This window comes from Megascapheus bottae, chromosome 6 (assembly GCF_031878675.1).
Source record: "Megascapheus bottae isolate mThoBot1 chromosome 6, mThoBot2.hap1, whole genome shotgun sequence".
In the NCBI taxonomy this organism is placed as follows: domain Eukaryota; kingdom Metazoa; phylum Chordata; class Mammalia; order Rodentia; family Geomyidae; genus Megascapheus; species Megascapheus bottae.
This window is the reverse complement of record NC_143514.1, coordinates 59,662,235-59,676,324: the sequence shown is the minus strand read 5'-3', so window position 1 is coordinate 59,676,324 and position 14,090 is coordinate 59,662,235. Positions and strand designations below refer to the sequence as shown.

Below are 14,090 nucleotides of genomic sequence, written 5' to 3'. Positions count from 1 at the left end.
AAGTGATGAGAAAACTGGTGAGTCTTATACTCTGATACATAAACTTCTAAGTTCAGTGAATTATTAGTCTGTAACTAGATTCAGGAGTCCATAAACTTTTCCTCTAAAGGGCCAAATTTTAGGTATTTTGTGTTTGCAGGCCATTTGTTTTTTGTCATAATTCTATATCTTAGCTATAAGGCACAGAAAGCAGCTATAGAAAATATATAAATGAATGAGTACAGCTGTGTTCCAATAAAACATTATATACAGAAACAGACAGAAGGATGATTTTGGCTGTTTGGTTACAGTTTGATGACTCCTGGTCTAGATCAGCTATTTTTTACACTTTTTTTTTAAGCCTAATAGTGGTTTCTGGGTTTGCAGGCTTTGTAGGAGTTTTGGCACTAAGGAATGAATCCAGCACCTTGTACATATATGGCACATACTCAATCACATAATCTTTCAAAAAATAAATCTCATTTTTATTCTCACTAATGAATCATTTAACAAAATGAATACTGTGAAGAAGAAATGTGTTGGGTGGGCAGAAAGAAGGGTGCTGAGAGGGGAGAGGAGGCACAGGAATGGAGGGAGGAAGAGTGAGCAAATGAAGTCATTATATTCAATGTATGTTATGTAAAAAGTGAACTCCTTAACTTGGGGATAGAGATGGGATAGAATAGATGAATTATGGACAGGTGACATTGGTCAAGATGAATTGTGCCCATAACTTGACTTGTGGAATTGAAACTCCTTTGTACAGCTACATAATAATGAATAGTTTTTTAATTAGGGCAAAAATTTTCTTTAGAATTTAAAGAACTTATTAGGTAGTCTATTGGATATCTATTAGATATTTTAAATAAAAGTTCAAAACGGAGGATTATTGGATGACAGTTTTACCATATGATTTTTTTCTAAATTTGGTTTGTTAGTATATTTTGAATATATGGTTCACACAGACAAGTAACTGTAAGTGATGACAAATGTTTTTTCAGAAGTTAGTATTAAACCAGGTGCAGTGGTTCATGCCTGTAATCCTGGCCACTTAGGAGGCTGAGATCTTAGTATCACAGTTTGAAGCCAGCCCAGGTAAGAAAAGCCATGAGTTTCTTATATTCATTAAGCTACCATAAAAAGCTGACAGATTTTTAGCTCCAGTAGTAGATCACTAGCCTTTAGCAAAAGAAGTTCAGAGACAGTGCTCAGGCCCAGGACAAGCAAACACGAAAACCAACAGTAGTAATTTTTACATGGTAAAGTTATACTTGCTGAGCAATTGTGGGACTCTACATTCTGGGTTTCCTCTCCAGTAACACACACACACACACACACACACACACACACAATTTTGCTTTACAGTCTTCAAATACTGTGTAATAACTAGAAAGTTAGAAGTAAAGCAATAAGAAATTCTTGCTTCCAAGTTAAGCAACTAAAAATAGTTAATCTGGACTTTAATTCTTTTATTAAACATAGAACATCTATAATTGACTTTAAGGACAACCCATCTAAAATTGACCTTAAGGATTAAGAATTCTATTATTATGCAAACTTTTCTAATGAGAGTTTGTTAAACATTTTTGTAAATATACGTAGCATTTGCCATTTTATTTAATATATATTATAACTTTTTGCGTCATATATGGGATTGTTTGTATATAGCTTTCAATATTATGAAAGACTAGCAAAGAGCTTTACAACTAGTCACACTCGAAAAAGAGTTTAGGGCCCCGGAGCATAGCCTAGTGGTAGAATGCCTGCCTAGCATGCATGAAGTGCTGAGTTCGATTCCTTGGTACCACATACCCAGAAAAAGCCAGAAGTGGTACTGTGGCTGAAGTGGTAGAGCACTAGCCTTGAGAAAGCCCAAGGACAGTGCTCAGGCGATGAGTTTAAGCCCCAGGACTTGCGGGGGTGGGGGGAGGGAAGAAAAGAGTTTAACAGGCTGGGTGTGTGGCTGAAGAGTTAGTATGTCTGCCAAGCAAGCTTGAAGCTCTGAATTCAAACCCTCTTACTTACATAGGGGGAAGAGCATTAAAAAGGAGGTTGCAGAAGTTGCTTATATTCCTACCAAAAAGGGTATATAAATTGATTATAGATAGTATACTAAAAGGTGGTATCAACATAATTAAACATACATGTTTTATTTCCATTTATAAAGTGATGTATCTAAAATTTCAATTTAAAACATTTGCAGAGTCTCTAAAGCACATTTTTAGGTATTTGGAAAATGTCCATCCTGAGTTGACTCAAATTTACCCTCCAATGCTGAAAACCATACACACAACAGTTCTTTATAGTCCCATAACTCTTTTCTTGTCTTACAAGGTAGGTACTTTCCACTAACCTCATGAGAGTTCTTACCCTAAAGAACAAGACAGCCATAGATGAAGCCACACATGTTGAGCTAGAGCAACCTTGGCTAGGACCTTCTTTTTGTACTAGTCTAGTATGGGCTTTATATTGCATTGCAGTATTTTCCACATTTTTAATGGAACATGATTTTTCTATTTGATCCATTCTTAGTTGAAAACACATTAATATTTGAAGGTTTTATAATTACCATCCTAACAATTATTTATGTTCATGGCTTTTTGCACAAAAGAGTTTTATCTACCCTTTTAATGTAACATATCATAAATATTTCTCCTATTTCTGTATTATCTTTATAATTTCATATCCTACATCTTGCTTAACTTGGAAAACCTCCTATGAGACCAACTTAATAAAGTAGATTTTGGTCTGGAATTTGGCCTAGTGGTATAGTGGTTCCCTGGCATGCACAAAGACCCAGATTCAATTCCTTAGTACCACATACATAGAAAAGCAAGAAGTGGTGCTGTGGCTCAAGTGGCAGAGCTCTAGCCTTGAAAAGAACAGTGCTCAGATCCTGAGTTCAAGCCCCAGGACTAGCAAAAAAAAAAAAAAAAAAAAAAGTAGGTTTGCGGTCATTTAGAGACAGAACTGAAGCCCTAAAGCAGAATTTATGTGAATGCTCAGAAGCCACATTTATCATCACTTAACATTTCCATTTTGTGGGAAGTAAAAAAAACAAAACAACAAAAACAAAAACACAGAAAACAGAAGAGCCAGGTACCATGGCTCATGTCTATAATCATAGGTACTCAGGAGCCTGCGATCTGAGGATCTCGGTTTAAAGCCAGCCCGGGCACTAAAGTCCATGAGACTCTTATCTCCAGTTAACCACTAGAAAACAGGAAGTGGAGCTGTGACTGGAGAAGTAGGACAATAGCCTTGAGTTGAAGAGCTCAGGGACAGTGCCTAGAGTTCAAGCCTCAGGACTGACCAAAAAAACAAAACAACAACAACAACAAAAAAAAAAAAAAACAGAAGGAATGAAAGGGAAAACAAGAAGGAATTTTTACTTAAAAAAACAAATGCAAGGGCTGGGAGTTTGGCCTAGTGGTAGAGTGTTTGCCTAGCATGCACGAAGGCCCAGGTTCAATTCCTTGGTACCACATACATAGAAAAAAGCTGAAAGTGGTGTTGAGGCTCAAGTGGTAGAGCTCTAGCCTTGAGAAAGTCCAAGGACAGTGCTCAGGCCCTGAACTCAAGCCCAGGAATGGCAAAAAACAAAAAACCAAGAAGGGCTTTTAAAGCTTTTTGTGTACTTGTACTTACTAGGTTTAATGTTTTGTTTGTTTGGTTTGGTTTTTGGTGCTAGGCCTGGGCACTATCCTGAGGTTTTTTTGCTCAAGGCTAGCACTCTATCATTTGACTTTACCTCCAGCTTTTTTTTGTGTGTGTGTGTGTGGTACTTGAGCTTGTCTGCCCCAACTGGCTTTGAACCAGAATTCTTAGATCTCAATGTCCTGAGTAGCTAAGATTACAGTGCCCACTTATTGTTCATTCTTGCTATAATGAAAGACATTGATATTAAAATCATTTTGTTTTCTGTGTGTATGTGTGCCAATACTAGATCTTCAACTCAGAACTTCAACTTCTTCTTTAGCTTTTTCAATCAGTGCTGGTGCTCTACCACTTGAGCCACAACTACACTTCTTTTTGTTGGTTAATTTGAGGTTTAAGAGTTTCAGGGATTGTTCTCCTCAGGCTGGCTTTAAATCTTGATGCTTGACCTCAGCCACCTTTAATTTGATTAGATTGCAATTCTGAACCATCAGTTCGTTTGTCTTTATTATAGATCCTCATTCTAATATTTGGTGGTATTTGCTCCATAAGTAAGCATTCGAAGAATTCACTTGGGAAATTTAAGGAGAATGGTTAGAGTGTTAGTTATAGGCTTGAATTCAAACTCCAATACCATATTCCTCCCCCCACTCAAAAAGAAAGGTGGGAGAAGAAGAGAGAGAGAGAATTTTAATTTTCTCTAGAAAGAATTAATCATTACTACTCAGAAGCCAGTACACCTTCAAGTGACACTTTGTCACCTGGCAGCTAATATGATCTGTCTCTTTCTATAAGTATGTTGTCTTGTGCTGTGTTTAACTTCCTGATATCTGAGTTTGAAGTGAATGCCAACAACAGAAAAATGCAGTGCCTATATGTACTCCTAACACGTTGGTCTTGCCCTGTTTGTCTCTCTGTCCTTCTGCTCAGGTTCCATTCTGCCCTCTGTAGGAAGCTCTATAGGCAGTGTAAACGGATACCACACCTGCAAAGGTGAGAAAAACATTTCAACAGTGCCTCTGTGTTGGGTGTGTTTATGTTTTGCATCTGTGTGTGTTTCAATATGTATGGAAGAACTGCTGCCAAGAGTGGTGTGCGGAAGAATTATCTGGGGAACGAGCAACTATGATGTCTATTTGCTGGCTGTGGGCCAAGCAGAGAAATAATACAGTCTAGCTGTGCGACTTTTCCATAGTTTAGAGAAGAGGGAAAAAAAGAGCTCCAAATCCATTAATTCCAACAATATGCTGAAGTTAACTTCTTATTTTTACTTCCTTTACTTTTGTTGTTTTCATGTTTATCAAGCATTTTAAAGTTTACATCTGAGTATATAATGCCAGAACAAGAAAATAAAGTGAGAGCTCTTTTGTATGTTTACACAAGAACTTCTTTTTTAGTTTACATTGGTTATACAGAGTAGAATTGAATTTCATTGCTATATTTATAAGAATAAACAAGAACTTTTATGTGATTTGGAAGGATGACCACTTGTTGACTACAAGGAGTAAGAGAAATGCATAAACTCTGCAAGTATTTTAGGAATGAGAAACCAAGGGGAGAATTATTCCCAATCTGATTTCTGTTTCTATGATACTAGATCTGACGGAGATCCAGTGTGACATATCAGATGTAAACGTGAAGTATGAGAAACTTGGGAGAGTGCTCCAGGAACATCAGGAAAACCTTCAGACTGTCCTCAACAGAATGGAGGGCATTCAGAAGGAGGCAAACTCAGTGTTGCAGTGGCTGGAATCAAAAGAGGAAGTTCTGAAAGCCATGGATGCCTCTTTATCTCCAAGCAAGACAGAAACAGTGAAAGCCCAAGCAGAATCTAACAAGGTATTGTGTTTACTTACGTTGCATCCCAATATTAAGGGGAAGGGACTATTGTACCAGTGTCCCTGCCTCAGTCTAGGGACCAGAAAGTAAGACATGGCCAGTTCCCCAGGCTGAAATGAGAATTATCCTGCCTGTAAGATTAGAAATTATAATAATTCAGAAACCACATATGTTTGCAAGAAGTGACTGGCCTAGCCCAGAAGTATTGAGAACGGGGTCTGATTTTCCTTGTAATGCTTCAGGACAGCCAAGCCTTTCTTTCTCACCAAAGCATCTTTCCCAACTCTTTTTTTTCTGCCAATCCTGGGGCTTGAACCCAGGGCATGGGCTCTGTCCTTAGGCTTTCTCAAGGTTAGAGCTCTACCACTTAAGCCACAGCACCACTTCCGCCACAGCACCACTTCCAGCTTTTCTATGTTTGTGGTATCAAGGAATCAAACCTAGGTCTTCATACATACTAGCTAAACACTCTACCACTGGGCCAAACTCCTGGCTCCCTTTCCCAGCTCTTGGAAAATTAAACTTTTCAACTATGAGGGACCTAAAACACTACTGTTATGAATTTATTATTAAGACTGACATGTGGAACCATGAAAAATGTTAGAAGATAGGAGAATCATAAAAGATCCTGTAGGAAATTTTCTTTTTTATTTATTTTTTTAACTATTTCAGTTGAGCATAGCACATTATCTTCTGGAACTACCAAAGCATTGCTGTTATCATATGTTGGCTGTTTTGGATTTTAGGTGATAGTTGTGGTTCCATTGATATATTGTACTTACATAATACCATGTAGATTTTCATTTCAAAGTAAATATTGAAGTAGAAACGTTAAAAAAAAAATGTGGTGTGGTTACTGGGAATTGAACTGAGGGCCTTGAGCTTGCAGGTACTCTTACCACATGAATCCCCATGATTAAATATCTTAAAAGTAAAAATCAATGTTAATAAAATCTTTTTTAAAAAAGTCATTCATAGATTCAAAATTGAGCCAATAATTAGCTCATCCAATCTTCCAGGTTGTTTCACCCCCAAATACACAGCTTTCTTTCCTGTCCACACCTTCAAGACATGTGATACTCTTTCTTCTAGGCTTTCCTGGCTGAATTGGAACAGAATTCTCCAAAAATCCAAAAAGTTAAGGAAGCCCTAACTGAATTACTGGTGACATATCCCAACTCACAAGAAGCAGAAAACTGGAAGAAAATGCAAGAGGAACTCAGTAAGTTGTCATGGGAGTGTCACTCCTTCCCTATATTGTTTATCTCCAAAACAAGTAGAAAATCTCTGTATATCCTAGAATCTGGAGATTGGTCCTGCTCAGTGTAGCCATTTAATTGGACAATGCCTAGGCCTTTACTTTTTAATCTTACTTTTGAGACAGAATCTCAATAGCTTTTTGCAATGACTGGCTCTGAGCTCATAATCCTTCTGCCTTTGCCTCCCACGAAACTTGATCAGTTCATTTTTTTTTTTTTTTCACCAGTACTGAGACTTTCACTCAGTACTGAGGAATCGAACCCAAGGCTTCATGTATGCTAAGCAGGCACTTTACCAGTAGGCCATGCTCCTGGCCTCTATGTAGTATTTTTATATGCACTCTGTATGTATGATTCTCTATAGCTGTTTCAACTACCACGCTAATAAAGATGCCCAACTTTTTTTTTTACTTAAGTTAAAATTTTTTAAGTTTTTAATTTTTACAAATGTTAAATCTGGCCCTTGGGTCATTTCCTGTAATATATTAACAACCAGGCTAGTTGCTGATGAGAGTCAGGGACTGAATCCTCTTATTTCTTCCCTATAGATTCCCGGTGGGAAAAGGCTACTGAGGTGGCAGTGGCTCGGCAAAAGCAGCTAGAAGAATCTGCAAGCCATCTGGCCTGCTTCCAGGCTGCAGAATCTCAGCTCCGGCCCTGGCTAATGGAGAAGGAACTGATGATGGGAGTTCTGGGGCCCCTATCAATTGACCCCAACATGTTGAATGCACAGAAGCAGCAGGTCCAGGTGAGCCATAAACCTTAATGCTTTAAAAAAATGAAAGTTACATGAATTTGGGTTTGAATACTGTTCTCAGACAACACATTTCGTGACTCAATAGAGCTCAGTTTTCTTCAGTTGTTTTTGTTTTGGGGTTTTTTTTTTTTTTTTTTTTTGGTCAGTTATGGTGCTTGAACTCAGGGCCTGGGCACTGTGTTTGAGCTCTTTTGCTCAAAACTACTTTGCTCTACCACTTTGGGCCACAGCTGTACTTCCAGTTTTTGTTTTGTTTTGTGGGTCATGGCGCTTGAACTCTGGGCCTGGGTGCTGTCCCTGAGCTCTTTAGCTCAAGGCTACTGTTCTATCTCTGTAGCCACAACCCCACTTCCCATTTTTTAATGATTAATTGGAGATAAAGAATCTCACGTCTTTAGTGCCCAGACTGGCTTTGAACTGTGCTCCTCAGATCTCAAGTTTCTAAGTAGCAAGGATTATAGGCATGAGCCACCAGCACTCAGACAATTTCTTCAGTTTTAATAAGATGTTTGTAAGGTGTTTATCATGATTGTTATCAAGTAGTAAACAATTAATGAATATTACTAACATCATTAGCAGATGATGTAAAATGAGTGGATATGAAAATGAGAACTTTTTTTTCTGACAAAATTCTAGAATAATTTTATTTTTAATCCCCAGTAGTAGTGATCCATATTACTTAATGTGATACCTTGTATATGCTGGGTTTACTTAAAGATTTTCTACTCATCAAAACTCCAGAAAGTTGATTTAAATGCCTAATATCACAGAAATTTGTGATGTCAAAATTTTGTCATTTCCCATGAAACCCTGCTTAAAACATTTTCTTTTCTTTTTCTTTTTTTTTTTTTTTTTTTTTTTTTTTTTTTTTTTTTGCCAGTCCTGGGCTTGAGCTCAGGGCCTGAGCACTGTCCTTGGACTTTCTCAAGGCTAGAGCTCTACCACTTGAGCCTCAGCACCACTTCCGGCTTATTTCTATGTATGTGGTACCAAGGAATCGAACCCGGGTCTTCGTGCATGCTAGGCAAGCACTTTAACCACTAAGCCAAACTCCCGGCCCTAAAACATTTTCTTCATTCTGCCCTTCCCCCTAATCTATTCAATTTTTTTCATCCTCTCAAAGATTTCCCTAAGATAAGATCTAAGAGAGATTTTTGAAAGAACATTTTCTTTGACTCCTGCCTCCAGAGAATTATTGAACCCTAGTTGGTGTACTTATGGAAATTTTTCTGGAGTTTTTAGTTGTTTTTTTTTTTTTTTTGGAGGGGGGTTGTCTCAAACATTTTCCTCCCCCTTTTTTTGTTGGTTGTGGGTCTTAAACTCTGGGCTTGGGCACTGTCCCTGAGCTCTTCAGCTCAAGGCTAGCACTCTACCACTTAAGCCACACTGCCACTTCCTCAAATATCCTTTTTTTTAATTTTTTTTTTTATTTTTACTTTTGCCAGTCCTGGGGCTTGAACTCAAGGCCTAAGCACTGTCCTTGGGCATTCCTCAAGGTTAGCGCTCTAATAGTTGAGCCACAGCACCACTTCTGGCTTTTTCTGTGTATATGGTACTGGGGTTTCAAACCTGGGTCTTTGTGCATACTAGGCAAGCATTCTACCACTAGACCATGCTCCCAGCCTCAAATACCCCCTTTTATCCTCTTGAAAATGATTGAGGTTCAGAAAGAGTTCATGTTTAGTAGTGCTATTGATACTTACAGTATGTATATATTATTTATTACTTTTTAAATAGCAATAATAAAATCACCACAAAACCATGAGTAATATGTTCAGCCTTTTGAAACATTTGATGTTAGGGTAACCTGTGGTAAATTTGAATATTCATGAGAGAAGAATTTGAAAAGTCAGGTAAGTGTTATTATGAAAACAGTTTTGATCACCTTGGCTTCTCAAAAGTGCCTAAAATGATGGGGCCGGGATTTGGCCTAGTAGTTAAAGTGCTTGCCTAGCATGCATGAAGACCCAGGTTTGATTCCTCGGTACCACATATAGAAAAAAGCCGGAAGTAGTGCTGAGACTCAAGTGGTAGAGCTCTAGCCTTGAGAAAGTCCAAGGACAGTGCCCTGAGCTCAAGCCCAGGACTGGCAAAAAAACAAAAAAAAAAGTGCCTAAAATGGCCTTGAACCATATCATGAGAACCATTCTTCTGATCTTCTCCATGCATTCTAAAGGCTTAATCTCTGGACTCAAATTATGTCCTTAAAATATGAGTATATTAAAACTCTTAGTGGCTTAGTTGCCTATTGAAAATCAGCTAAAGACGATATTTACGGCTTTTCGCAGTCTGGTATTCAGCTTGTCTTACCAGCTTCATTTCCATCCCTACCCCAATACACTGTGTTTCTACCGATATCAGACAGTTTGTTTTTTCTTAACAAGTCATCTTCCAACTCTGTGCCTTTGCCTAATCTTAGACCCTCTTGAGTACCTGGGATTACAGGAATGAGCCACCAGAACCTAGCTATCTGTGTGTGTGTGTGTGTGTGTGTGTGTGTGTGTGTGTGTGTGTGTGGCTTGAACTCTGGCCCTGGGCACTGTCCCTGAGCTCTTTAGCTCAAGGCTACTGCTCTACCACTTGGAGCCACTTCCAGTTTTCTGGTGATTAATTGGAGATAAGAGTCTTTCAGACTTTAGTGCCTAGGCTGGCTTTGATCCATGATCCTCATATTTTAGTCTTCTGAGTAGCTAGGATTATAGGCATGAGCCACTGGTACCTGGGAGCACCGTTTTGTTTTTGTTTTTGTTTTTTGAGATAAAGTCTTACTTGTGCTTAGGTCAGTTCTCCTGTTTGTGCTTCCCTGTATATCTGAGATATACCTTTGTACTTCCTCATAACTTGAATGACAGACATCACTTATCTTTATAACAGCCAAGATAAATATTTTACTATCCTAATTGTAAAGATGGGGAACTGAGGCTGAAAGAAGTTTACCTAGTGCTATATAACTTGTTATAGACAGAGCAGGATGTGAATGCAGATACTCTGGTACAAGAGTCTATAATCCTCATTTCTTTCATGAGAGCAACAAGAGATGGAAAGTAAAAAGCCACCATCCTTAGTTTAAAGAAGCTCTTTCTCTAACTGTAATCTATTATAATGTAAAAATCTTGTGCACTATTGGAATTTCCATAAAGAAACTAAGAAGAAACTGTGGCTCAAATCTATAATCCTGGCTATTCAGGAGGTTGAGATCTGAGTGCTGAAGCTAGAAACCAGTTTGGGTAGAAAAGTCTATAAATTCGTATCTCCAGTTAACCATTGAAAAGCTTGAAGTGGTAGGGAACAACTTTGAGCAAAAAGAGCTAAAAGAGAAAAAAAAGAGAACTAAGAAGAACCAGGGCTGGGAGTTTGGCTTAGTGGTGGAGTGCTTGCCTAGCATGCACAAAGACCTGGGTTCAATGCCTTGGTACCATATACCCAGAAATAGCTGGAAGTGGTGCTGTGGCTCAAGTGGTAGAGCTCTACCCTTGAGAAAGCCCAAGGGTAATGCTCGGGCCCTGAGTTCAAGCCCCAGGACTGGCAGGAAGAAAAAAAAAAAAAAACGAAGAAGAACCATTGAGAGCTGAAATGAGAAGCCCAACTAGTAATGTAACTGACACTGAAATAAATCAGAGGCTTGGTGTTGCATGGTAAAGCTGATAAATGTCAAGTGTTTTCCTACCCTAGACTGTCCTTAGTAACTAATGCTAAAACAAAGTGAGACAAAGGAAAAACTGTCAGAGGGATACAACCAATTACTTAAAAATAAATTTTTATTAAAGACTTGTTTAAAGTCTTCTAGTCTAGTAGTCTCATCCCTGGAGTTTCCTGGCTTATTTTCAAAAAGTGGATTGGCACAATCCAAAAATCAGTTTTTGTTTTGACACTGTTTTTAGATCTGTTTTCTCAGTCCAAACATCTTGGTGTTGTTTCTGTTTCAGTTTATGCTGAAGGAATTTGAAGCACGCAGGCAACAGCATGAGCAGCTGAATGAGGCAGCCCAGGGCATCCTAACAGTCCCTGGAGATGTCTCTCCCTCTACTAGCCAAGTACAGAAAGAGCTCCAGAGCATCAATCAGAAGTGGATTGAGCTGACTGACAAACTTAATTCCCGTTCTAGCCAAATTGACCAAGCTCTTGTCAAAAGTACCCAGTATCAAGAATTGCTCCAAGACTTATCAGAAAAAGTGAAGGCAGTTGGACATCGACTAAGCAGCCAGTCAGCCATCAGCACCCAACCTGAGGCTGTGAAGCAGCAACTGGAGGAAACAAGTGAAATTCGATCTGACTTGGAGCAATTAGATAATGAGATGAAGGAAGCCCAAACATTATGTGATGCACTTTCACTGCTCATTGGTGAGCCATATCTCAAGGATGAGCTGAAAAAGCGTTTGGACACAGTTGCCTTGCCACTCCAAAGTTTAGAAGACCTTGCAGGTGAGTTAGGGTGAGAATGTCAAGAAGTCTTAAGCATCTAAGATCAAGTTTAGTTTGCTTTTGAACTTCAAGTAATGTTAGCCTATCTTTTATTCCATTGACTGAGAATCGCTGTGGTTATTACACACTGAACTCCATATACTATATGGAGTCATGCATAACAGGATCCTAGATATTAAAGTTGTAACCAGTGTCAGTAGGTAGACATGCCCATACATGTACTAATACTAATAGGCAGAGTTACATGTGCCTTTTCACTATAGCCACTTACTTTCTTTATTCTTTGGGTGCACCCACTCATATACCTTCCCCACGCATATTATGCAAAGTTAGAATATATTCTGGACTTCTTTTGATGACCTTTTATTGCTTATTTTTCTGGAATTATTCATGACCTTCAATTCTTATTAGGTTAGAACACTCAAGTCACCTTACAAGGTCCATATGAGATTTAAATAAGATATAACATGAAAACAAGTCCAGTTATATGCCTCTTTTATAGTACACTCTCAGTATTTGTTTCCTTCCCCTAAGATTGACTTTTACTCCCCACAAATGCTGTCTTCAGGCTTGATTGGTTTTGATTTCATTTTCTCATTTCAGCCGATCGCATGAACAGACTCCAGGCAGCTCTTGCCAGCACCCAGCAGTTCCAGCAAATGTTTGATGAGCTGAGAACCTGGTTGGATGACAAACAAAGCCAGCTAGCAAAAAACTGCCCAATTTCTGCAAAATTGGAACGACTACAGTCTCAGCTTCAGGAGAATGAAGAGTTTCAAAAGAGCCTTAATCAACATAGTGGTTCCTATGAAGTGATTGTGGCTGAGGGGGAATCTCTGCTGCTTTCTGTGCCTCCTGGAGAAGAGAAGAGAACTTTACAAAACCAGTTGGTTGAACTCAAAAGCCACTGGGATGAACTTAGTAAGAAAACTGCAGACAGACAAGCTAGGCTCAAGGACTGTATGCAGAAAGCTCAGAAATATCAGTGGCATGTGGAAGACCTTGTGCCTTGGATAGAAGATTGTAAGAACAAGATGTCTGAGTTGCAGGTTACTCTGGACCCAGTACAGTTAGAGTCCAGTCTCCTGCGGTCAAAGGCTATGCTGAATGAAGTAGAAAAGCGCCGCTCCTTACTGGAAATACTAAATAGTGCTGCTGACATTCTAATCAATTCCTCAGAAACAGATGAGGATGGTATTCGAGATGAGAAGGCTGGTATCAACCAAAACATGGATGCAATTACAGAGGAGCTGCAGGCAAAAACAGGTTCACTAGAAGAAATGACTCAGAGGCTCAAGGAGTTTCAGGAAAGCTTTAAGAATATTGAAAAGAAAATTGAAGGAGCCAAACACCAACTTGAAATATTTGATGCTCTGGGCTCTCAAGCATGTAGCAATAAGAACCTGGAGAAGCTAAGAGCTCAACAAGAAGTACTGCAGGCTCTGGAGTCTCAGGTGGACTACCTAAGAAACTTTACTCAGGGACTGGTAGAAGATGCACCCAATGGATCTGATGCTTCCCAACTTCTACATCAAGCTGAGGTCACCCAGCAAGAGTTCTTAGAAGTAAAGCAAAGAGTGAATAGTAGTTGCATGATGATGGAAAACAAGCTGGAGGGGATTGGCCAATTTCACTGCCGAGTCCGAGAGATGTTTTCCCAATTAGCAGACCTGGATGATGAGCTAGATGGTATGGGTGCTATCGGCAGAGACACAGATAGCCTGCAGTCACAAATTGAGGATGCACGGCTGTTCCTTAACAAAATTCAAGCCCTCAGGTTAGACGTAGAAGCCTCTGAAGCAGAGTGCCGACAAATGCTAGAAGAAGAAGGGACTCTGGACCTACTAGGTCTCAAAAGGGAGCTAGAAGCCCTGAACAAACAATGCAGCAAACTGACAGAGAGAGGAAAAGCTCGCCAGGAACAGCTGGAGCTGACCTTGAGTAGAGTAGAGGACTTCTACAGGAAATTGAAGGTTCTCAATGATGCAACTACAGCTGCAGAGGAGGGAGAGGCGCTCCAGTGGGTAGTGGCAACTGAAGTAGATGTCATCAACCAACAGCTAGCAGACTTTAAAGTAAGTGTTGCTCTTCTGTTTTCCTTTTCTTATCCAATATTTGTATTTTTTGCTTGATACTAATTGAGTACTTATTGACTGTAGTTTCCATATTCTCACTTC

At 39.2% G+C, this 14,090-nt stretch overlaps 1 protein-coding gene across 17 annotated transcripts in view; it reads left to right on the top strand.

The window, feature by feature from the left end:
- The window catches only part of Macf1 (microtubule actin crosslinking factor 1), a 372,611-nt gene that overhangs the window by 265,971 nt on the left and 92,550 nt on the right, over positions 1 to 14,090 (top strand). For 14 of the 17 annotated variants that reach the window (XM_090335129.1, XM_090335123.1, XM_090335122.1 and 11 more), the window contains 6 exons: positions 4,567 to 4,629; positions 5,234 to 5,475; positions 6,568 to 6,697; positions 7,283 to 7,482; positions 11,418 to 11,913; positions 12,517 to 13,988. In XM_090335129.1, coding sequence (XP_090191255.1) covers positions 4,567 to 4,629; positions 5,234 to 5,475; positions 6,568 to 6,697; positions 7,283 to 7,482; positions 11,418 to 11,913; positions 12,517 to 13,988 — 2,603 coding nt within the window. The remainder of the gene's footprint in view (positions 1 to 4,566; positions 4,630 to 5,233; positions 5,476 to 6,567; positions 6,698 to 7,282; positions 7,483 to 11,417; positions 11,914 to 12,516; positions 13,989 to 14,090) is intronic. The other 3 variants (XM_090335127.1, XM_090335132.1, XM_090335119.1) reach the window with 1 other exon arrangement.